The 24,588-nt window shown below is 44.8% G+C and overlaps 1 protein-coding gene across 1 annotated transcript in view; it reads right to left on the bottom strand.

Annotated features, from left to right (window-relative positions):
• Positions 1 to 859: 859 nt before the first annotated feature.
• Positions 860 to 24,588, bottom strand: part of LOC135900027 (uncharacterized) — a 28,356-nt gene continuing 4,627 nt past the window's right edge. Inside the window, exons 2-5 of the mRNA XM_065429452.2 lie at positions 16,792 to 16,885; positions 8,930 to 9,040; positions 3,877 to 3,996; positions 860 to 1,530 (exon numbers count right to left, since the gene is read on the bottom strand). Coding sequence (XP_065285524.2) covers positions 1,415 to 1,530; positions 3,877 to 3,996; positions 8,930 to 9,040; positions 16,792 to 16,876 — 432 coding nt within the window. The 5' untranslated portion in view covers positions 16,877 to 16,885 and the 3' untranslated portion in view covers positions 860 to 1,414. The remainder of the gene's footprint in view (positions 1,531 to 3,876; positions 3,997 to 8,929; positions 9,041 to 16,791; positions 16,886 to 24,588) is intronic.

Raw genomic sequence — 24,588 nt, 5'->3', positions numbered from 1 at the left:
AGCATAATTACGTTGAAGAATTACGTACGAGAACACGCGCACAGCGCGAGCCATGCGCTGCCCCCGCTTCGGGGCGGCTTGTATACTTCAGAAGAACTTCAGTTTGGCCTAGTTGGTACTTACTGCAAATCATGCAAATCATACCGCCCGTGCTGTTTATGTGTTTTCTTCCTCTGTCCCCGTCTTTTTTGCGGTCAATATGATTTGCGGCTTGTATAGGGTCCCGACTGACCCCACTTTCGACCAGCGCTGCGTCCACGGAACGCAAGCGAATGCAGTAATCGGCGGCGTCGGGAGCGTGGCGTGCGAGAGACGGCAGCGGCCGGTTGCAGTGCGCGCGCTGCCAACGCGGCAGCGCATCCGGTTTGGCGCGTTGCCAGGTGGCCGACAGCTCGTGGAAGTTTTGAAATGCTACATCAGACGATACTCCGTTCTATGCATAGCAGTCAACGCTGTGGAGACTTGAGAGACTTCTTGCACTGGCGTAGTTCTCAATTGGAGATAGTTCGATGTTTTGTGACCGCAGTTGTGCGCAGCTGTTTTTTGTATAGGCACAGTATCGAATGAAACAAGTTTTAATCCTCAGAAACAAACACACTGCGGTATACGACTGCTAATGCGTCGTTTTAGATCATTTTTATTTTTGTTGTTGGTTTTTCAGCGAGCATACGCTGTTGGCTCGCAGCGAAGCATGGACGAAATGCACGGAGGGATAGCTTTTCTTGGCCGAACTTTTTGCGTAGATTCCCCAAATTGATTGCTATATATGGAACGGAGTGTAGCAACGTCGCGGGCCTCGAGACCTTAGCGTAATCAATAGGACTTGTTGTTGGGCAAGTTGGTTCATACTGCGAAGGAAAAAAATGGACTGCGCGGAATTCAAGACAAGGACGTAGTGTCCCTCACTACGTCCTTGTCTTCAATCCCGCGCAGTCCATTTTCCCCTCTTTAGCGTAAACAGTGTGAACTTCAGTATATTCTCATTCTGAACTATTGGATGTTTGTTACAACCACTGAAATAAAATGTTTGCTCTCTTGGAAGGAGATTTGAAGTGCGTTTGCTTTTAAAAACGATTTATAGAAATTACGATTACTTCATTATATTGATTAATTTGTTGTAACATACTTCGTTACATCGCATTTTGAATGTAAATCAACAAAGTGTGGCTAACGAAAATAAATCATTGCTTTTATTTTGGCTACATGCTTAGAAAGAAGCGTTTTAGGTTTTATGTGACCTGAAGGGCTCAGACATCTTCCACGTAAACCAAAAGCTATGGCTGACGTGTCTTCCATATAGGCTCCGCAGGGCGGTGGACAGAACGCAACGCACGCAAGCCAAGTTTTGGGCTGGCAGAGGCGGGCGTCTTCCGCGTGCCCGTCATCCGGCGTTCCAACAGCAGCGCCACGCTCTCTACGAGTTGTGGTCGGCCAAAGGATCTGCCGCCGCGGTCAGCTCGTCCTTTGAAGGCGTGCCCAGAAGGATGTCCTTCGTTCCGAGCACAGCCAGTAAAACGTTCCTTACCAGGTCTGTAACGTCGAAAAGTGACATCGAAAAATTATTTATCTAACATTGCGTAACGCCCTATTTGATGGCAAACTGCGACTTCCGAGCCATGTGTCTGTTTGTTATCGACAGGTAAACTGTCCTCTGAACATCTATGAGCGGATTGTAAGAAAAAAGTGACTTCAGCCATGTACAGATTGTGAGCTATATTAATTGCCGGCATAAAGAACACCATTGTAACCATGCGTATTCATAGCTACGTAATATGCACTCCGTTCTTGGTCACCAAATGATAAAAGAGTGCTCTAGGGTGGGTATCCTACTTAAGCTTACAGTGCTGACTTGGTTCAAACAGCATAATGCAGCAAGAACAACATCAAGAAACCGAATGCGACTCAAGACTGACCAGTTTACCCATTTTTCCTCAACTGCGAAGCTTGCTTCCGAGAAACCCTTGTGGGTTTCATTTGTAGCGTCGTGCTGCAATCAAGTAGATGCCAACTTTCCCTTTCAAGACTGACTAGTATGTTATGTGTAGGCAGCCGTACGTACGTCTCTACAGAACAAGCCAAAATGAGCCAACTAGCTGAGGAACAGCCTCTACCACATACAGTAGTATCATCTCAAGCTTTGTAATATTTTCCTTCCTATGTTGTTTCGCAATAACTTTTTTGGCCTTCAAGCTATCAGGTCCATCGCTGTGGGTGAATGTTTGCACAGCTCTTCACAGCAGCTTTCGGAACGTTGAAGCCACGAAAAGAAGGGGGATGGGGGGGACGAAATTTTCTGTGAATTTGTTTGCAGAGCATTAGATAAAACAGAGTCATTGGGGGTGGGGCACTTACCATTATTTCATTCATCAACAATGAGCCCTTTCTAGATGCCTAAGCCGCAACAAAAATAAATTTTCGTCATTTCTACGTCACGAAAACTTGTATATCACCTGCATAACTCCTGGGGATTTTAGTGAATGATATAACCCTCGGTTTACCGGCTTTGTATTAATGTATACGGGCTAACAGCGCTGCAACTGTGACGGTAGGAAACTGTCATCCCTCTGTCTCCAGAGGTGCTTCGGGGAACTAAATCCCAAACCAACAAATGTATACAACGCTTCGAAGTAGTTTTCTCACATTAAGCAATACGCTGTTGACTATGGGGAAGCATACCTACGTTAGCCTGAGGGTCTCGGACGTTTACCGCAGAACTGATTAACGTCGGTTTTCATAATTATCAATCCATCGTTCAGCTTACCGGCACCTTCAATACGGCACAACGTACCACGGTCGGAACTCAAAGACGAAAGCGCAGTAGCCCAGTATCAAAGCTCAGTTTGATTGCTAAGTTGCAGATGACCTCACAATATGCTTCAGTACACTTTCATGTTGTTACGAAATGATGACTTCAATCTATGCATCTGAGACTGTGGACAGAAATGGTGTGATTCCCACAACGACACTGTTGCGAAGGCATGCTCGTAGACAGCGTCAAATACTTCACAATAATGTCCCCGCATTCTGTATTGCTTGACAAAACACAATGCCTCACCTTGTTGAAATATTGAGAATGCATTCGTGTTATTTGTTCCCAGAGTGTAAAATGCACCCTTTGAAGAGACGGTGCTCTCGAAAGTATTTCGGAGTTCAATTTTCTCAAGAAATGACTATCTAGATAAATTTAAAAATTGGATGTTTAACATTTCCAAGCAACACACGGGCTGTGGAAGACGCCGTAGGGGAAACTTTTAAATAATTTCTAACGGCATTAATATCTTTAACGTGCAGCGGAAGGACAGTACACTAGCGTTTTTTTTCTTTATTCCGCCCCAACCGGATTGCAGCTACTCGGGCCGGGAGTTGAACCCACTACCTCGAGCTCAGCAGGAGAACATCACAACCACTGCGAAGCTGCGGCTGGTGACATCACAGAAACACCATGAACGACGCCGAAACACGGAGAATGGATGCATGAGCAACAAAAATGACCGCTCTCCAGATTTCGAAGTTGTTCGCAGGCTGATTTTGTCGTTTATAATCACCGACTCGCCCATGTGCCAACTCTATGAGAAACAAGTGATCCAAGCAAACAAAAGGCCGAGTTTCAATGTGATTTTGGGGCTTCTTTTGTGCTTACAAAGTACTTACAAAGATTTACAAATGATAATAGGAAATATTTAGAAGAATCATTGCCAAGGCGGGAATCAAAGTTCTCCTACAAGCGAAATTTGGGCACAATAGTAACTCCGGATTATAAGTAAACATGCAGCGAGCGAGGCGTCCACCACAACGAAGCGTTTTTCATTGCTCCATGTATTGTTTAACGCTGACCAGGTGGTGTTTCACAGAGTACGGCACGAGAAAGCCACTCACCTAGGCTGACGTTAACGCCAGTGAAGAGCGAACTGAGCAGGCCTAGAAGACCCCCGTCCGATTCACCGACCACTTCTTTTCCTATTCTGCCAACGGACTGCAACAACCCCACGCCAGCTCCTTGGCACAGAAAAGTGATCGGAACAAGTTGTCAGAATAATGTTTCTTCGCACAAACGAAGAGCATATGATTATACCGATGTGCATATATATAAAAGTCAAAGTACTTACCTCAACCGAGCCCATGCGAACGTCTTAGATAAATGTACTTAAGATTGATTGATTGATTGATTGATTGATTGATTGATTGATTGATTGATTGATTGATTGATTGATTGATTGATTGATTGATTGATTGATTGATTGATTGATTGATTGATTGATTGATTGATTGATTGATTGATTTTGTAAATAGTGGTGGCTTTGTGGCATATAACATGCGGTGATGTATAGAAAAGAAAGTGTCTAGGAATGGGAAAGCGCACTGAGAGGAGCATAATCTTCACCGATGTAAAAGCCCTATGTTTCTTCGTAGAAGGCACTATATAATAAGCATGGTGCCCGAGAGGCGTAGATATGATAGACGAGTGTGAAATATATGCTCCCCTTCGCCTTTCGGTTTTTGTTTCTTTGATTCACCGAGTTGCATAGCTGCCAGCGATGTTCATGAATTAACAATGTTTAATAACGGCTTGTAATGGGAGAGTTCGAAGGTATATGTTCAATTTCTGGCTTATTGATTCATTATTACCTATGCAATAAAGGTGAGCGTGCAAACACAGAATTCATTAGGAGTAAAGTAACTTTAGTGCGGCGGACTTCCTGCGAATAAAGAATACACGTTAGTAGCATATATCTGCAACTGTTAATGGGAGTGTAAACACACGAAAGCAAGAAAAACTGAACAGAACACAGCAAGAGGAAATTGGAAGTGAAGTAATAATAATAATAATAATAATAATAATAATAATAATAATAATAATAATAATAATAATAATAATAATACGGTAAGGTATTCGCGCTCGAACTAAACGAGAATCAAAAAGCTTACATACATAAATTTCAAGAAGAGCATAAGATCATGATTACGGAAACACAGTATACAAAGTTCTTATGATATACGGCTTGCAAAATATGTGTGTATTTGTTTAGTACAGTTAACAAAAAGTAACAATTCACACTTAATATACATGCTATAATGAAGCAGTACAGCAAAAAAGAAATATAATGACTGCAAAAATAGCAACAACAGGAGAAACAATTGCAAGAAAATGGACTGAGATAGACGTCAGTTATGAAGCTGCCAGCGCAATTCATTTACATCGCTTTTGAGTTGACGTTTACACGAATACGAAAAATGCATCACTTTATGCAGGATGTTTCAACGAGTACTTTCAATTTTTTTATTGCTTGTGGACGATAGCACAATTCTAGTCCATGAGCTGGTCGACTCGGAGAGGCGGACATTACTTGCACGAAAAATTGAAATATTCATCGACTAATTAACAAAAATTCACTAATTTAGTTTTTAGCTAAGTACCTTATGGCACATATTATAATTGACAAATTCTAGCGCATGAGGTTGCAAGGCATATTCATTTGAAAAGAATTGTCTGGATGACAGCATTTATATAATAATATATGTTCTGTCAAACTTGCGCTAAATATGCACTGTTGTTCCACTTACTTTCTTATGAAACCGCTCTTTTATGGAATGAAGCACAAAAGTAACTAGAACACCCATGTATTTCGTCCCATACTTTGGGAAATATCTCGAAACTATCTCGAAACTCCAGGTGTCATCCTGGAGTTTCATTTCAAGTCTTGCAAGCTCAGCGGCTACAATTCGTAAATTGCTATATGTGCCGTAGTGTAATTAATTAAATCGTTAATTAGTGAATTACTGCTAATTAGTTAAATACGCGTCTTAATTTTTCGTGATTGTAACGTCTAACTCTTCGAGTAATCAAGCTCAAGGACAACAATTATGTTATCTGCCACAAGCAGATAGCATAACATCAACATAACATCAACAAAAATAAAAGAAGGAAAATAAAAAAGAGCCGTGGTGTGGCTAAACAAGAAACGGTTGTGACGCCTTTTCGGCTCAGTTGATACAATATATCTGCAAAATAGTTACATATTGCTCAAGTCAGCTCATGTAATCGTTACAATAGTGTAATAGTAGACTATTGGTAGCGATGGATAGCCATGGAAAAACTAGCTAAGTAAGCAAGAACCAAGTAGCAGCCGAGCCAAGAATGCTTAAGCATTTCTGCAGCATTATCTTCTTCTTTTTTTTCTTTTTTTAGGAGAAACAATTCTGTTCTGGATATTTATTACAGCCCATGAGCATTAACGCCCGTTCAATAAGCAAAAATATCTCCCAGCACTTTACTTAATCCGATGGTCAGCTGGATTGCGGACTGCGCTCACAATAATATAGGATATTCAAATAATATAGAATGTTGTTTTAGCTGAACGCCGGACAACCTTATACCTGGGTGAATCCCCACCCCCATTACCGAACCCCTCCCATCCCTGAAGAAAACATCTAAAGCTAAAGAACCAAATTCCTAAAATGCACCTTTTCTTGCAGGAAAAGACAATGTCCTGCAAACATAAGCTGCGACGACGGACGCATGTACCGCCTAACATTAACGCGGTGTCTTCATCCCGAGGCGAACCTCAAACTTTCATGTAGCCGTGGTTCAACATACCGGATTCGAGTAACTATGTTAACACTGCCTCGGTGAAAGACTCCAGACTTAAAGAGGGAGCGCCTTTGAGCCAGTGCCTTACGGCTGCCGACGGCATTTCTAATGCACTAGGCGCATCTGATTACCACATCCTTGCGAAAGTGGTTTCCAGGAAACACGTAGTCTGGAAGAGGGAGGGCAGAGTTAAAAGCCAGTGCTCCTATACAGCGCCGCCGACTTGTAAGAGCACCGCTGACGATAGGGCGGCGAGTTAGCTTTCACGATGCATCCGATAGGCACTCAGCTGCAGATGCGGAGCTTTAGCCCTGTCGAAAGAAAAGGGAATGTGTGATAGAAAAGGACAAGCCTCAAATGAGATACCTCGTGGATTCGTCGACACTTAAGCATAACGCGATGCGTCAGACAAAAATGGAACTAGCGAATCAAATGGCCCCAAAAACACTATTATCCACCTTTATCTGATTTTCAGTTGGCTGCTCTTTTTACTTGTCTCTATTCGTGTCAAAGTGTGTGTTGCTTTAGTGAAAATAAAAGCCGCTCCAAGAAAGCACCCTTTTGATTGCAAAGTGAGAGCGCTCGCAAGCGAAAAGATAGAAAGATGAAAATAGAAAGATTTTAGGGGAGGAACGGTACGGATGACAGGCGTATCCTTCTGGTGCGCCTTGACTGGCCAAAATATTGTGTAATATGCCCTGCGTGTTCATGTGCAGCATCCAGCACACCTGTGTGGAACATTTAGCATAGTGTATGGGCATGTACCTCTAATAAGTGGGCAGTAAACCCTCTACAGGCGCCAAGTAATTCTCTCCATCAGAACGTTAGTTTTGCTACATTTATTGCGCCTTCAGAATTATGAAAAGCTTACAACTGCAGAACGTATTATGAATCTTAAAACTTTCAGTGAGTTTTGTCCAATTAATGGTAGTCGACTTTGTGCGAGAACTCTACAGGCATGTCAGATGTAGGAACATCAACTATAAGACACCTAGCATGCTTAGAAAGCATTGATCCAGCTACTTGAAGAATGTGCCTGATGAAAAGCATTGTGAAAAATAAAGAAAGAAGTGAACCTGCTAAATGACGACATACTGACATCTACAGCAAACACCGAATCATCTATACCTTCAAATTCGTTTTACTAAATACGCTTTACATATGTTATACAATCTTGCAGCACAGTTCCAATCCCAAGTGTTCCGTGATGTATGCGACACATTTTAGGTATCGTTATTTTTATGAGTGATCTTACTTCTTATGCCCCATTTTGCGTGCGCGGTTCGGAATATGGCGCCTGAACGAGGGTATACGCTCAGTGCAGACTTTGGGCCATCTCCGTACAGGCGTCTGTTTCGAGACTGTCTGCCCTGCGCGTGACCCTGCCAACGCCGCCGCAGCTCCTTTGCCCTCTCACTCTGCGATGACTTTCGCGAAGCCACTGTACGCTAGAAGAACGTTGGCAGCCGTGCAACTGCATATGCGTTGCGCCTTGTCGCCATGCGTGGCGTGTCGCAAGCAGCAGCAGCCCTTTTTGCCATGCAACGTAAAGCGCGCCTGTAACGAAAGCGCGCCTATCACGTAACGCTTGCTCCGAATCAAGTTATCCGGACCACTGACCAGATGGAACCAGCGCACTCTGGAGCGATGGATAATCATGGCACAGCAGACAAGGAGTAGAACTTGCACAATGCAGACAAAAAAAGCAAAGCGGCAGCTACGAAGGGTCCTCCGCGGTGGCAGACGCTACTTGGAGCATTCCATTGCCTAAAACCAGCGGCCCCGTCAAGGGGCAATAAAAGGGTAGCGAAATCGCGGTCTGGCGTCAACACGTTCGTTCGTATACGTTGCGCATGGACAAAGAAACATAATAATTTAACGCTAACAGTTGTGCACTCCCAATTATGCTCTAGGTAGTTATGAGTGTTGACGTGTTAGCGTCGGTTGTGGGTCTGCGTACATTTGGGTGCGTCTCTTCGCCTGTCACTCTGCATCTGCGCTGTCACATGTCAGTCCTACAGGTATGCAAACAACTCCGGTTTCAATTAAATCTCATTATCTCACAAGAAAGGCGCTCATGCCCCTTTTTGATCGGTCATTGCTATGGCTTGCTTGTACTCGGGGAGAAACTAAAGTTGCATTGACCAGTGTTCTCAGCGACTTGCTCCCCAAAGAGCTGTCTGCGCATGCGCCTCTGTAGCAGTGCTTTGTGTAGCTGCCACCTTGAGCGAGTTGAACCAACGAGCCCAATGGTCAGTACAGACCTGTGCTGACCAACTGATTGAGTAATAATGAACGTGTCATATACGCATATGCCTATATAAGAAAACAACAACGCACCAATGATGAGCCTGGCTCCCGAAGTCAGGGCGTACACGATTTCCGAGAGCTGCCTCTTCTCACGGTGAGCGCTGCCATTGTGAAGCGTTCGCGCATGCATGCTCCCGGCATCTGCAGAGTGCGAAATTTTTATTTTAAGACGCTTCAATACGAAAACCCAGGTGCTATCGTCTCAAGGCCCAATGTACATGCTAGAAGTACACGGCAAATCGAAGACACAGTCGAGAAAAAAAGACTGGACAGGCCTCGTGCAGACTTTTTAGCATGAAATGATTTTAGCTCCTGTTGTTGGCCTCCTTCGAGAGACATTGAGCCGAAATCCTGAGCCCTTATCCGCGCACTCAAAACGGGAATGGAACGAGAACAACCGGTCAACCAGTGAAAATTTTAGAAGATTCGGTCTTTGGACCCCTTTGCACAGGACCGCATTAGATACGCTAGTTACTGAACCGCTAGTTGAACCGCAGGACCGCTGAACCGCAGGACCGCTAGTTACTGCCTGAACAAGTTACAATAATATTACTCACGAGTCCTTCCTAATGTTTGTTCTCACTATCACTCAAGCTGTAACTTCTAGTACGCTGAAGTTTTATTTGTCATTTCCAATGGGCGGTCGTTCAAAAGGCAGATACAGGGCGCTATACACTTGACTGTCGTCTTCTGGCGCATGCGCTCTTTTCAACGCCAGCAGTCCGTGAGAACTGCCGCGCAGGCAGCGGCGGCACGCCGCGGATGGCTGTTTGACCGAGACGAGACTTGTAATGATGTTCCGTCTGTGACAGAGGACTATTGCGTCCATATGAACCAATGCACAGTATGGCGTAGTGCGGTGTGGTGCGTTGTGGTGTTGTGGGGTGTACCGTTGCGAACATGCACTGCACCCATTTTAAGACTGTGGCTAGTATCATCCCCAAGCAATGTTTTCCCGGTAGCCATTTCACGCTTACATCTGCTCTCAATTACGGAGAACTCAGCATTTGCCTGTTCTTTGTTTACTTTGTTTGTTTGTTACTTTGTTTTGCCGTGCGCTGCTCTCATGTGTAAGTTAAAACTCCTATGATTGCGCCATTCTTGTGCGGCGCAATTGCATTTCACATTCAAGTTATTCTCGCTGTGATAGACGGAGCCAGACGCAGCAGTAGATGCGGCTGCTGCGATGAAAGTCGCCTTTGATCAAAATAGTTTTACAGCATTGTGGTCTCCGTTGCGAACCCTTTCTCTTCTCCTTCGTATACATCCTCTCTAATGATACATGTTACCCCTATTTTACGCGACATAATAGTGTGCAGATGAGATGGTTCGTCCAATTGTGGCTCATGGGGTGCGTGACGCGCTCCACCTCGTGTGACATCTAGAAATGCGAAAATGCCTGCATCCGTATGGGGCAAGAATTTAAAATAATCACTTAAAACATTGAAAACGTATGCAAAGTTAAAGTCCAACCATCAACTTAGTGAAATCAACGATCCTTCACTTAGAACAACGGGCGTCTTCATATCCGCGTAATCACGGAGCCGTGAGAAAGATTTGTTTTCGAAGAGAGGCTGCCTCAAAACTACTGCGCTCTGTTCCGATCACTCACAGTTTATTTTCAACTCGCAAATTCGTACTGTTTTCAACGTTATCTCTTTATTTTTTTTCGTGAACTGTACGAAAATTCCAAATGGTAGATTTGCCTACAATATTATCAGTACAGATCACTCACCGGGATGGCAAACTATAATGGATAACTAAGGTTCATGTAAAGAAAAAAAGTACAACTATTGTGCTTCCGATGCAGTTCCATGAAAGAAGAAAACAAAAGCCGTAAGTCGAACCTGCTGCCGCTGTTCTGTTTTCATACAGCGTCTGACAATACAACTGTCAAGCCCAGGTTCATTGGACATAAAATGGCAATGTCGATAATAACAATGGCTTTATTCGCTAAAAGCTGCTCAGGTGTAACAAAAACCCATGTCACGTGATTCCGCGGCCTAATAGCTGAGCACAGAATAGGAGACGTATAGTAATTGAGAATGTTTTTTTTTTTTTATTGCTAACCATGACAAATGAATGTTGTCTGAATGAGCAGACTGCAAGGGCCCCTTTCGCACAAAGACGTCTTCATCGGGGCATGCTGTAAGAGGCAGGGTACAATGGAAAATATATGAGCTAAATATTTCACCTGTGTTAGTATGACTAGGAGACACTCGTGATATTGAGTGCTAAGCCTCTCCGAAACGCTTCTGCATCATAGAGTGGACGCATTCCCTCCTGACATTAAATGCTAACGGTATATATGCCTCCCACACACTCCTCTCGTATACCAACCACTGCATTCGTGTGCGCGCACGAAAACGCACAATGGTGACGTAGTAGCGATAGCTCTGCACTTCTAAGCCCGACGGCGTGGGATCAAAATCCCGACCGCGGCGGCCTCATTTCGATGGGGGCGAAATGCGAAAGCGCCCGTGTACTTAGATTTAGGTGCACGTTAATGAACCCCAGGTGGTCCAAGTTAATCCGGAGTCCCTCACTGTGGCATGCCTCATAATCAAATCGTGGTTTTGGCCCGTAATACCCCAGAATCTATTTTTTTTGTTTATTGCGCGCATAGAAACCTGGCGCTGTCTCCACGAGCCCTTTTGTCCGTGGCTTAACTTTGTAATGCCTAGTGTATCGTATTATGTGCTGCGCTGTTTTAATAGCTTGTGGCTGCGCTATTATTGCCCCCAGTGCCGGTGATGAAGACGACGGCTCACGATAATACGGAAGTACAGTCGGGAACAGCTGGCGGATTGAAGCAGTTTCGAAAGCGTTTCGTTGACCTGAAGGGGTGTTTTGGCTGAGTATACGGTGGTTTCAGGTTTCTCACTAACCTTCCTTTAGTCCATGACTTATTAGCATTCCTTGCATTAGCCGTCTTGGGAGCATGTCGAACAATTCTCCTGGCCAGGCGCGGTCCACCCGGTCATCATCCCTGCCACCGAATGAATTGCCTCTAGATTTAATTTTTCGCAATGGCGTCAGCACCATTCCTGTTGCGCTTGTGCCTACCAATGGAGGTTCCACCAGGCTCACCAACCCACAAGCTGTCCAACCACTTCCCAACCACTTCCCAAGACTATGCCCAACCACTTCCCAAACATCAGTGACGTGCGAACGCTCGGACGGGGACGTATAGTGTGTCGGTCACCAAACCAGACCTGTGTTGAAAAAGTACTGAAATGCACTTCATTCGCTTTCACCACAGTAAGTGATTTTATCCCACCTCACCTTGCGTGCACCAAGGATGCCGTACGGGGCGTAGACTGCCGCTTAAGTCAAACTGAGACCCTGTACAAGCTCTCCACAGCAGCGATCATTGATATTTACCGTTGCAACCACCTTGAAAATAACGCGAGGATTCCGACTAAATCAGGTATTGCCACGTTTGTGGGCCGATGATGTCCGTCAAAAATGAAAGTGTGACCACTTTTGTTCCGTATAGGCTCCCAGAGTATAATTCATTTTCAACTATAAATACTTATTTCCGCACCGATGTATAAAGTACGCGTCAGCTTGATAGGGGTGTGGCTGCTTGTAGAAAAGAAATTTTGTTTGCAGGGAACTTTAATTCGCATCATGGGTCGTGAGATCTAAAAACAGACTTGTGTAGTAAGCGACTATGGGAGTGGAACACAGGGCACCTAAAATTTACTAGAGGTCACTTGGGTTCGGTGCTATAGATTTAACATTTTGTAGCGCTGGCATCAATGTTTCGTCGTGGTCAGCGGCTCACTCAGCAACAAACAGTGATCGTCTTCCTGTGTCATTAGAAATAATTTGTCCAATAACATCTTTAGATTACCAGCCATGAACACTTGTGAACCACAATATATTTAAGGCTTCATTGCGTTTAGTCGTTTCGAAACTTGCCAATGTCAATGATAAGGAGATCGCTTCAGCCATTTTTTCGGTTCTAGGGGGTTCCCGGAAGCAAGCTGAATTTGTCATCCCTTTGGCTAAAGGCACTGCTTATCGTTCGTGGAATGATGAGTGTACGCGTGACAATAGAAAAAGAAGCCGCTTGGAAAATGTTTCTTAATATTCAATGCCTACAAACCGGAAAAATTATCAGTTTCATGCTGGTGTATTTAGGTATGCTGTTAATCGCGCTAAAGATTAATATGATATCAGGCATTACGATTAGCTATCGAAATACCAATACAAGCGTGCTCTATTCGCATTTCTTCGTGCTAGAAAGGTGCTACCAACTCCCTTAGCATTAGCCTAGATCAATTTTACCTCGCAAGAAATGAGCGCCTCAAAAGATTTAGAAAATAGATTTGCAGCCCGGCTTCCAGCAATTCAGTAGAACTTTCGGATTGCTTCACGTCAATTGCACTGTCTCAGCTAAATCAGACTGCACTATGCTTGCCGAATACAGCCCCTGGCCCTGACGGAGTCACAAATGCAATGTTAAAGATATCGTTACAGGAATTGCCTAAAGTTCTTTTAGACCTGGTAAATTATTCAATAAAATATGCTAGTATTCCTTTGCAGTTGACGCTCGCCAAAGTAATAATGACACTTAAGAAACAAAAAGGAGGGTGTACATTGGAGAACATTTAGGCCCATTACGCTTACGCCCAACGTAGTAAAATTAGTTGAGAGGCTACCTTCGTATCATGAAATTTATTAATGATAATTCAATTCTTTGTCCCTGTCAGATTGGTTTCAGGGCCAGCTGCTCCATCTGGCATGCCCACGTCGATTTAGAAAGCCGAAAACGACTCGCTCGACCTCATAAGCAATACGCGGCCTTAGTGGCGCTCGATATCGCTAAAGCATACGATACTGTGGAGCACACTGTATTGATATATGGGCTAACATCTTGTGGTGTTCCTGGGTATATAGTAGCGTGGATTCACTCATCTTTAGGCGAAAGAGAATTTTTATTGCTACGAAAGCGGCTTTTCTTCCTCTATGTATAAAGAAACGAGAGGAGTACCGCCAGGCTCAGTCCTTTCCCCGATGCTTCTTTAGGTTTCCCATGAGCACACTTCCCCATCATGAAGAAGTAACTGCTTATGTTTATGCAGATGATATCGCGTTTTTCGCATCTGCAAATGACATCCACACGCTATACCAATGACTGCAAACTTACCTTTGTACCCTGGAGAGGTGGTCAAAGGTTCATCAGTTTTTACTCAATGCCAGCAAATGTGCCATTTTCGTCTTTCCGATACATGACACAGTTCACATCTCATTGTCTTGCCACCTTCAAGACATATCACAGGTAGAGCCTGTTAAATACCTTGAAATGATATATAGCGCCTCTCTCAACTGGCGCGCACACATAGATCATGTGACTGGAAAAGGTAGCCGTCCAATCGGCATATTGTGTAGGCCGAGCAGTCGTTGAATAGGATTGAGAAGAGATATGGTATGTATATGGTATGTACGTTCGTCCTCTATTAGAATTTGGGTGCGTGCTCTTCTCTGGAGCGCCAGCCTTCTGATCCTCTTAGAAAGAGCAGCATTACGTTTATATTGAGGGCTTCTTAAATTTGTTGCAAGTTCTGTTCCTTATTTAGAACCCATATTCCTGCTCTTTCATGCAAGTTCCGCCTTTTGACAGTGCAGACGTTCTAGAGATGTTATGAATCACTACTGCGACGTTCTCAGACGATATTTATTTCCCAGCCTGCGTTGTTTTTTGGTGTCATCTGGTCGTCATCACATACTCCGAAAATTACATTCGTGCAAAAATTACTTGACCCTTTAGACGTCCGCATGAGCGATGTACTTCCGATTCCCGAGAAAGCACCTACCATGGATATTTAACTTGATTACATTTTTCTTAATGATGCAGAATTACTTCCACATCGTATTTTAGGCGGTCTATTACAAGATCATCTCCAGAAACTTCAAACAAACACTGTCATTGGAACAGATGCTTCGCAATACGAAGAAAAGTCAGCTGTAGGTAGATTTTCGCCGATTCTTGATTGGACATTACCTCTTGGGCTGCCACATTTTATACCGATCTTTTTAGCCAAATTCAAGGCATGGGTGCTGGCTCTATGCAAATTAAGCATATCAATTACGTAAGCCGTGATGGTCACTGATTCATTATCATTGTGACCCGCCGTGGTTGCTCAGTGGCTATGGTGTTGGGCTGCTGAGCACGAGGTCGCGGGATCGAATCCCGGCCATGGCGGCCGCATTTCGATGGGGGCGAAATGCGAAAACACCCGTGTGCTTAGATTTAGGTGCACGTTAAAGAACCCCAGGTGGCCAAATTTCCGGAGTCCTCCACTACGGCGTGCCTCATAATCAGAAAGTGTTTTTGGCACGTAAAACCCCAAATATTATTATTATTATTATTCATTATCATTGTGCTCATCCCTTACTGGTTCTCGTGATTCTCGCGTAATGAGGAAGTTTCATTCATTGGTACTTGAACAGTGTGCGTTTGACTGCCTCGCCGTAAAGGACTAATTATAAATTAAATTGAAGATTCTCATGCCAATGCATTGATAAACGACCCGATTCTCCCGTATTATCCTTTGATTTCTCATGCCACTGCTGCTAGATTTCACAAGAGTGCCATTATGCCGGCAATATCAGGCTCCGCAGTAACTAACTCTATGGATTATAGATATTTTCTATACCCATGGCACATTGATTTTTGGAAAACAAGAAAAATTTAAGTGTCCATCACGAAGCTGAGCTGCCTTATACCTACGCTAAACTTCTATCTACGCAGGTCTGGTCAGGTCCCCTCACCATTATGATCCTTCTGTGGTGAAGCGGAGACAGTAGACCATTTCTTGTGTTCTTGTAGGCGTTTTTATGTTATAAGAAAAACAAAAGCTATTGGCAAACCCGCTTCGCAATGTTGGCCTACATTTATCTGTGCCTGTGATTTCTGAGCCTCCATTATTGGGTTGCGCCACAAAAATGTTAGCATGGCAATGTAAAATTACCTGATTGAAACTAATCGATTACCTTGCTAGACTGATCCTCCCCTCTCCACTCCCCACTATAGTTTTCTTTTTATTTGTTTATTTATTTATTTATTTATTTATAATTTTATTTATATATGTATTTTTGCATCTATTATTATATTTTTCTTTATTAAGGGTGCTCTTATTGCTTTTTTCATCACAATAGAAAATTTACTTTCCAAGCTCCAACGTTGAAATTGCTTATTCTCTTGTTTTTATACACCTAATTTAACCGCCCGATTCATCGCTAATCCCCCACTGTGCCTATATGCCACAACCACTCAGCAGAACAACAACAAAACACGCTAGCGCACCCGGCCCGAGCTGCCGTGTTTTACTAGCGCCCGCTGAAGCCATCGGCACCGCGGCTGATCGGCGTCAATGGATTGCGGCCGCGGTGGATACTTCGCGCCGCTTGTACAACCTAAAGAGTTTGACTTGGGTGCGTTTCTGATATGCTGGAGAGAGTTTTTCAGTCGCGTGTACATAGCTCAGCAAACCAACTACCAATTAATTAATGTACAATGAACTTATAACTGAAATAACATCTCATTGCTGTTCTTTTTTATGTATATGAAAATGCGCTCTCTACGGCCAGAAATAAAACGTGAGGACGTTCTTCTAATTTTCCTGGATGTTTACATGTTTGGGCATTACAGGGTTAAATGCCAGAGGGTGGAAAACTTCGTACAGGTGACGGTATAAGCTGCAGTATGCGTTGTCGAGTGAGAAATGAGTGACTCTGGCGCTCCACTTTTTACCTTTATCCCTGAAAGAGCTGCTGGCTGTAACGCGCTGTCATTTGCGGTACGCAGTTCGCCCGCGGTAAGTTTACCCTGGGATAAGGTGCTTGCACTGGGATCCTTGAAGTATCTTGCGCCCACTTACATTTCGAAGGAGACAGCACCAAGGGGACCGCGGAGCAGAGGAAAAGTGAGAGGCTTGCGCAGGCCACCCGCAGCAACAGCGCCATCTGCGCCACCTAGAAGGGTCAGCAGTGTACCGGTGTATACGCTATGCGCACAGCGAAAATAGTGAATATACATGGGAAGAAACTGTGAGAAGTTGACTGTCAAAGTCAACTGACAGCGCGTCCAGAAAATTTTTGACCAATCATGGAGGACTGACTGCAGAATTGGAATAGAAAGGTTTGGAATAACTTTACGTTATAGCGCCCATGGTGTACGTATTGTGCACTGTTATCAGGATCAGGCCCCCTTCAACGACTTTGATTAGGCTGTATCTGTGATCATCCCAATCTAATCGATCACAAATCCATGTCAACACCAATTACGGATTGAGCCGGTGTTATCGTGACTTGCGTGTGGCAACGCCAGCTATTTAATAACCAAGAGAAGTATAGTTTGACCTGCTAACCACGGGATTGATTGATTGATTGATTGATTGATTGATTGATTGATTGATTGATTGATTGATTGATTGATTGATTGATTGATTGATTGATTGATTGATTGATTGATTGATTGATTGATTGATTGATTGATTGATTGATTGATTGATTGATTGATTGATTGATTTATTTGAAGGGCTCTGATCAGCATACTGTCGCAGCTAAATTTCAAAACCCGCGAGCACATTGCTGCAATGACACAAGTTGTGGGAACTCGAGGCCACGAAATTTGCATTATAGTGGGTTCCCGCTCATAGCGGCATTAACTGGAAATGAACGATCGGACGAACCGGCGAAGCGTGCGCACAAACATGGGGAAGAATACAGCGTTCCGCTGTTCAGCCGTGAAGTTAGAAACTTATTACGAGGACTCTCAGCAAGAAGATTATCTGCGGCATGGTACAACGAATAGTCCAAAAGATAATTTTGTATGCCGTACACCTTGAGCTGAAATTCAGTGCATATGGGAAAATATCGCGAAGTGTGGAAGCGCTGTTTCACCGTCTTTTCCTTCGTGTAGTATACAAAAAGCACTTTCTCTGTGGCATTAATCGCGCAAGTTCGACGTCGTATTCATGCGGAGTGATGGACGAGGACATAGCCCACGTGCTGTTGGACTACCCTAGATACGCCCAGCAAATACAGCAGATGTGCTTTAAACTTGTGGCTCTGAGAAATCGTCCATTGTCTTTTGGGACCATGCTAGGAGCATGGCCAGTTAGAGGCCTTGAAAAAATAGCATTCAGTACTCTAAAAAGCTTTTTCATAAGTATGGGAATGTACTCGAAATACTAGGAGGATTTTGTGCAGTGGCTCCCTTACATTGTGTATGTATGTATGAGGAACTTTATTTGGTCCTGAAGGTCAACCATAGGTTGACGCGGGCCGCTCCCACGTTGGGACTGTCAGGCCGAGCCCTTCAGCCACATCGCGGGCCTTCTGGACTGCCCGTAATTGGTCAGAGAGTGATTCGCTGTGTAGCATTTGCCGCCACCATTCTTCTTCCTTGTCACAGTCTGTGAAGACCGCGGGGCACTGCCAAAGCATGTGGTCAAGAGTAATGATGCCATTGCACTTATTACAGTTGATTTGAGTTTCCCACTCAGGATAGATCCTGTTAATAAAATATGGACTTGGGTATGTTCTAGTCTGTAGCAAACGTAATGTGACCGCTTGGGCTCTGCAAAGCTTACCGTGTGGCAATGGGTACTCCCTTCTGCTTAAATAATAATGCTTCGTGATTTCGTTATATGTTAATAATCGATCCCTGTGTTCCCCGGGTGAAGTGTAAGTTGCTCGGTCTTGAAGAGCACGGCTAGAAAGTCCTCGTGCTGCTTCATTTGCCACCTCATTGAGGTTTCTCCGAGCTCCGTCCACTACCCCCAGATGTGCAGGAAACCAGCGGATTTCAATCCTCTCACTGTTGACCTTCTCTAGTAATTTTGTTGCTATCCGTGTCACATATCCGTTGGTAAAGTTGCGTATGGCTGTTCTGGAGTCGCTGTAAATATGTGTCCACCGATTAGCCCGAATGGCTAAGGCGATTGCTACTTGTTCTGCTGCTGTTGGGTCCTTGGTATAGACAGTGATGGCATCCCGTATGTTACCTTGAGTGTCTACAACAACGGAGGTATACGCATCCTTATTTTTAACCCAGGCAGCGTCAACGAACACCGCCTGCTGCTTATGTTGATCTATGTCTTGAAGGAGTGCCTTCGCCCTTGCCTTTCGTCTCTCGAGGTTATGTGTCGGGTGCATGTTCCTAGGGAACGGGGTCGTCTTTATTGTTTCTCGTAGTCCCGCTTGCAATTGTGTTAGTAATTCTCCTTCGTTGGTGTGGTTGTTAATTTCTACGCCAATTTCTTCAAGTAGCGCCCTCCCAGGTCGTGTCCCCATTAGTCTCTCCTGGTGGGCCACCTGCTGAGCCTCAGCTATCTCTTCTAGTGTGTTATGCAGCCCTAGGCGCAATAAGCTATCGTTAGCCGTGCTGATGGGAAGTCCTAGTGCAGTCTTTATAAGTCGTCTGATTAAAGCGTTTAGCTTGTTCTTGTCAGCCTGTGTCCACTGTAGCATGCCAGCCACGTACGAGAAGTGGCAAAAGGCGAATGCATGTACCAATCTTATGGCACTGTGTTCTCCTAGCCCCTTATGCCTGTTGGTAACTCTACGCAGAAGCCTAATGACTTCTTCTGACTTGTTAGAGATGTGTTGTATCATCCTGCAATTAGATCCATTCGCTTGCAGGAGAAGTCCTAGCACTCTAATAGTCTCCACCTGCCTGATTGGTTCTCCATTCTTCGCGTATATGTCAATGCGGGGTTCTTCCTCTGGGATATATCCGTTCGGTTTGCGCCCACGCTTACTGTTCCGTAGTACCAATAGTTCAGATTTCTTAGCAGAGCAGTTCAGTCCCATACCCTCAAGTGTTGTTTCCACCACATAAATGCTTTCCTGTAGTTTGGTCTCTGTTTGTCCCATATTACCTTCGGCACTCCAGATTGTTACATCATCTGCATATATAGCAAAGTGGATACCCTCTATCTGCGCGAGACCTCGAGCCACTTTTGACATTGCCAAATTAAATAACATGGGAGATAGGACGGACCCTTGTGGTGTCCCACGATTCCCAAGTTCCAGAGTTGTCGATTGGAGTTCGCCTAACCTGAGACAAGCAGAACGGCCACCGAGAAAGGCTTTAACTATATTGTGCAATCGTTTACCCAATCCCATCTCCGAGAGGATATTCAATATGGCCCTGTGCTTGATGCGATCAAAGGCCTTTTCTACATCTAGGCCTAGAAGAGCTCTCGTGTGCAGCGGGCTAGCAAGAATAAGGTGATGTTTGATTAAAAGCATTGCATCTTGAGTCGAAAGTCCAGGACGGAAACCGATCAGGTTATGCGGAAGAAGATTTCTGTTTTCTACATACTTAGTAAGTCTATTGAGTATGACATGCTCCATGGTTTTGCCCAGACATGATGTTAACGATATGGGTCTTAGGTTATCTAGATTTAGTTGCTTGCCTGGTTTGGGAATAAGAATTGTGTTAGCAATTCTCCATTCCTTTGGATAATCACCATTTTTCCAGAGTTCGTTGAAATACTCTGTTAAATATGTTATAGATTCATCGTCCAAATTTTTCAACAGCCTATTGGAAATGCCATCTGGACCGGCAGCAGATCTACTGTTGAGGTCGTACAGGGCTGCGCGAACTTCGCTTTCTGTGAAGTCTTGATCCATAGGCTCACAGTCTTCCCCTGTATATTCAGGCGGGTCTGTACTCTCATTGCTATCCTTAAGCGGTAAATACTTAGCTGCAAGCCGATCCAGAATGGCCTCCTCCGTTGTGTCCTGACTCTCACGATGGACGAGTCGTGCTACTGCTGTTCTCCTATTAGATTTCGTGTCGTTCTCATGAAGCAAATGTCTAAGTAAATTCCAATTTCCACCACGTCTGATTCGACCATCTATGGAATTGCAAAGCTCATCCCATTGTTGTTTCTGTAAATTTCTGGAGTGTTCTTCAATCTCCCTATTCAACAATGATATGCGCTTCCTGAGTCTCCTGTTCAGACGTTGCGTTTTCCATCTTTTTAACATAGATTGTTTGGCTTCAATCAAGTGCGCCAGCCTACTGTCCATGATTTCGATATCCTCCTCTGTGGTAATATCCTTCGTTGCCGCCTTTACATCTTCCCTGAGCTGAGTGGTCCAAGTTTGGAGTGTTTTCTTTTCTCCTGTCTCTGTCTCAGCTCTGCTTTTCCTTGCTTTCCGAAAAAGATCCCAGTCAATGTAGGTAAAATGTTTTACCTCATTACTTGGTGTTTCCAATAGTATTTGCAATATGTAATGATCGCTACCCAGGTCAATATTGGAGTTATTCCAGCCAGCGTTCGCTAAATTTGATACAAAAGTAAGGTCTGGGGTGGAGTCTCTGCATGTAGATGTACCACACCTAGTGGGATAAGCCGGGTTTGTGATGAGGGAGAGATTAAGATCTGTAGCTAGGTGCCAGAGTCCATCCCCTTTCTTAGTATTCCAGCGATATCCCCAGGTTTGATGTGGGGCGTTGAAATCTCCACCAATAATGAGTGGAGCGTGCTTAGTAATAGCCATAGTCTTATTAAGAAGTGCCCTGAAACTCTGTTTCATGTCGCTAGGGCTGCTATAAACATTAAGACAAAAGAGGCTTTGCGGTTTGCTTCTATTCCTTTTCAGAATTATTTCCACAAGTAAGTATTCTAATTTGTTTAGTCCAAGGTGCAAATCATGTTCTATGTAAGGTATTTTCTTATCTACGAGCGTGGCTAGCCCCCTACCCGGCTCTTTGCCCCTGCATGTCGCTTTGTATCCGGAGAGGCTAATGTCATCCGCCAAGGTTTCCTGCAGCATAATAATTTTCGGTTTGTCTGCAGAGTTTTTTATTAACTGCATGAGAGGTGCTTTTTTGTGATAAAATCCTCGGCAATTCCATTGCCACACGGTAAAGCTCCCCCTGCTAGCCATTGCTTATAGAACCCGCCTTACTGCTACCCGCTAGAGTACGCTTCGTAGAACCCCCCGACGCGCCAGGGAGTGATCTGACGCTTTCTGCTTCTGAGGGTAAGTATTCGTCGTCCTCGCCTTGCGCTTCTACTTTGGTAAGCCTCTTTTCAGCCGTCAGCCTCCATTTCCATAACTTATCAACTTTGAAGGTAGTTTTGTCTATGGCATCTCTAAGTTGTTTAATCGCCTCCTTGATCTCTTCTAAAGCCGAGCACACTGTCGTTTCTACTGGGCTTATTGCCCGCTTCTTTGGAGCTGGTGTGTTTTCTTCATCCTGACTGTTGTCATTATTCACCGGTTTGGCTATTGCTACTTTTGTGGAGCTAGTCTGCGAGTTCTTGCGAAGTTCTACAACCTGCTTAGTAAGTTCTTCATTTGCCTTTCTCAGATACGTTACTTCTTTAATTAGCTGTTCTACCCTGGCATCATTATCTCCGACCGGCCGCCCCGCACCGCTCTCCGCGGTCCTCACAGTACCTTTCACTTTGTCGGCCCAGGTTGTTCCAGATGTCGTCTTGTCGCCAGGCGTCTGCCCTCCTCCTTCGAAGCGCACCTGCACTTCACGTGATCTGGAGCGGCTTCTGCCCTTCGACGGCGAGCGGCGTCTTGACCGTGTGGGGCTCCTTGAGCGCGTGCGCCCCCTGGTGCCCGTTTGGGCATCCCATTGCAGCTGAGGTGGTGTCGCCCCCGATGCAGATCTGTTGCGTTCTCGTCGTCGAATTCGCACCACGTATGGAATTTGGTACCGCTGTCGGCAAGTCTTGTCCCCAGTTGGGTGGTCCCCTCCACAGAATTTGCAGTTAGGCACACACATGTGATTGTCCTCCGGGTTTTGAGTTCCACATCCTCTGCACTGTACCACGTCCGGTGTTGGACATACATCTGCCCGATGTCCAATCTTTCCGCAAGCATAGCAGACATCAAACTGCTTCCTATACAGGTAACACCTTACAAGGGTCGACCCGTATCTGACATAATTGGGCACCTTGAGCCCATCAAACAGAACGATGACCGAGCCCGTGGATTTAATGCGTTTGGCTGCCAATGCCAGTGGGTTAAAATCATGCACAATGTTCTGCGTTATCGTGGCCTGATTGTCTCTGAGGTCAACTCTCCGAATCACCCCTTTACACGTGGTATGCGGAGCTGTCTCGTAGGCGTTCACTTCATATTCGGTTTCCCCTATAACTATTGACCTGATTCGCACATACCTGGCAGCATGACTGGGGTCTGGTGTACTAACCACCACGATGTTTTGCGTGAAGTTAGGGCAAACGACATCCTCTCGGGCTTGTTGCGGAGTCAGGCCTGATGCTTCAATAATCGCCACGCCTATCGCTGTCGTGCTCACTTTGCTCAAGTTGAGACCTCCTCGTGGACGGATGATGATCTTGCTGTGCTCCTCGGGCAATTGGGGCATCCTTGATGCCTTGACAATCCGATTTTTGAACATAGTGGTTGTAGGTCCCTTGTTCTTGCTGCTGTTGCCTTGCTCTTGCTGGCTCTGCGGCGATGTTTTCCCATCGCCAGCAATCCTTGTGGTGGAGCGAAATTTTCGGCTTGTCACAATTTGCCAACCTAGATCTTCCTCATTCTCTTCTAATCCGCTAGCGTCTTCATCTTCCATGCGCGTGCCCGCCATCGCGGCCCGGCGGGGCCAGTAGGCCTACTTAGGTCTTGCGCGAAGAAAGGCCAGTAAAAGTCCAAAAATGGAAGTCCCACCTTAAAGAAAGGTGTCCGCGAATTCCCGGTGACTTCACAAATCCAGTGATGTGCTTGAATCCGTGATGGCGGCAAAGACGGCTGCACAAACATTCAAAAACGACGGAGCCGGTGTGAGGGACGTCCGCACCTCGGCTTCTTCTTCTTCCTTCCTCCTTACATTGTGTTTCGTTTTTCTTTTTCTTTTTTATCTCTTGTAAGTGTGAGTGTCCGCGCGCTCTTCTTATATATTTTTTTATTTTGTTTTAGAATCGGCTCACTGTGATCCTTTTATTTTCGATTTTTTTTTCGTTTAAACCCCATATCCAGGGTGATCATTTTTTTTCATTACTTTTTTTTTAATCTCCTGTTGCAGATAACATAATTCTAGCCCTTGAGCGGGAATATTCAGAGAGGCGAACATTATTTGCACAAGAAATTGAAACATATACTGAACTAATTAGCGGAAATTCACTAAATATCTTCTGAATTAATTACTTTACGGCACATGTTGTAATTTACGAATTGTAGCCGGTGAGTTTGCAAGGCGTATGCACCAGGAATGAATTTCCAGAATGACATCAGTTTGGAGTTATGCGCCCACCTGATGGTTACCTCATGGTTATGCGCCTACCTACTAGTTAGGAAAGTAGGCATGGAAAGGTTAGAAACGTTTACTTAACTAAATGCGCTGTGCTCTTGGGGACGCGTGCCTATAGCAATGAGGATAGTTAACTATTATTTGTTTTGTCACTAAATAAACACGGCCGCTAGCCTGGACACCTATAAGGGTGGTAAAGACGGTAGTGCTTTGAACTGACTTTTTGCGGTTTTAGTCGACGTCCACGGGCGACGCCGTTCAAGGCACCTTCCCGTTGCTTTTCCCTACAATAGTCACCGACGGTCACCGCGCGTCTGCTTCACCTTCAGACACGCGTATGGGCAGGTGAGTGATGCAGTTTCGCCACAAACGCCCACTCGCTACGCACGCTTGCCATCGCGTCAGATATGTACAGTCGCATGCAATA

This window comes from Dermacentor albipictus, chromosome 4 (assembly GCF_038994185.2).
Source record: "Dermacentor albipictus isolate Rhodes 1998 colony chromosome 4, USDA_Dalb.pri_finalv2, whole genome shotgun sequence".
In the NCBI taxonomy this organism is placed as follows: domain Eukaryota; kingdom Metazoa; phylum Arthropoda; class Arachnida; order Ixodida; family Ixodidae; genus Dermacentor; species Dermacentor albipictus.
Note: the sequence above shows the minus strand (reverse complement) of the source record. Positions and strands in the feature narration are given on the sequence as shown.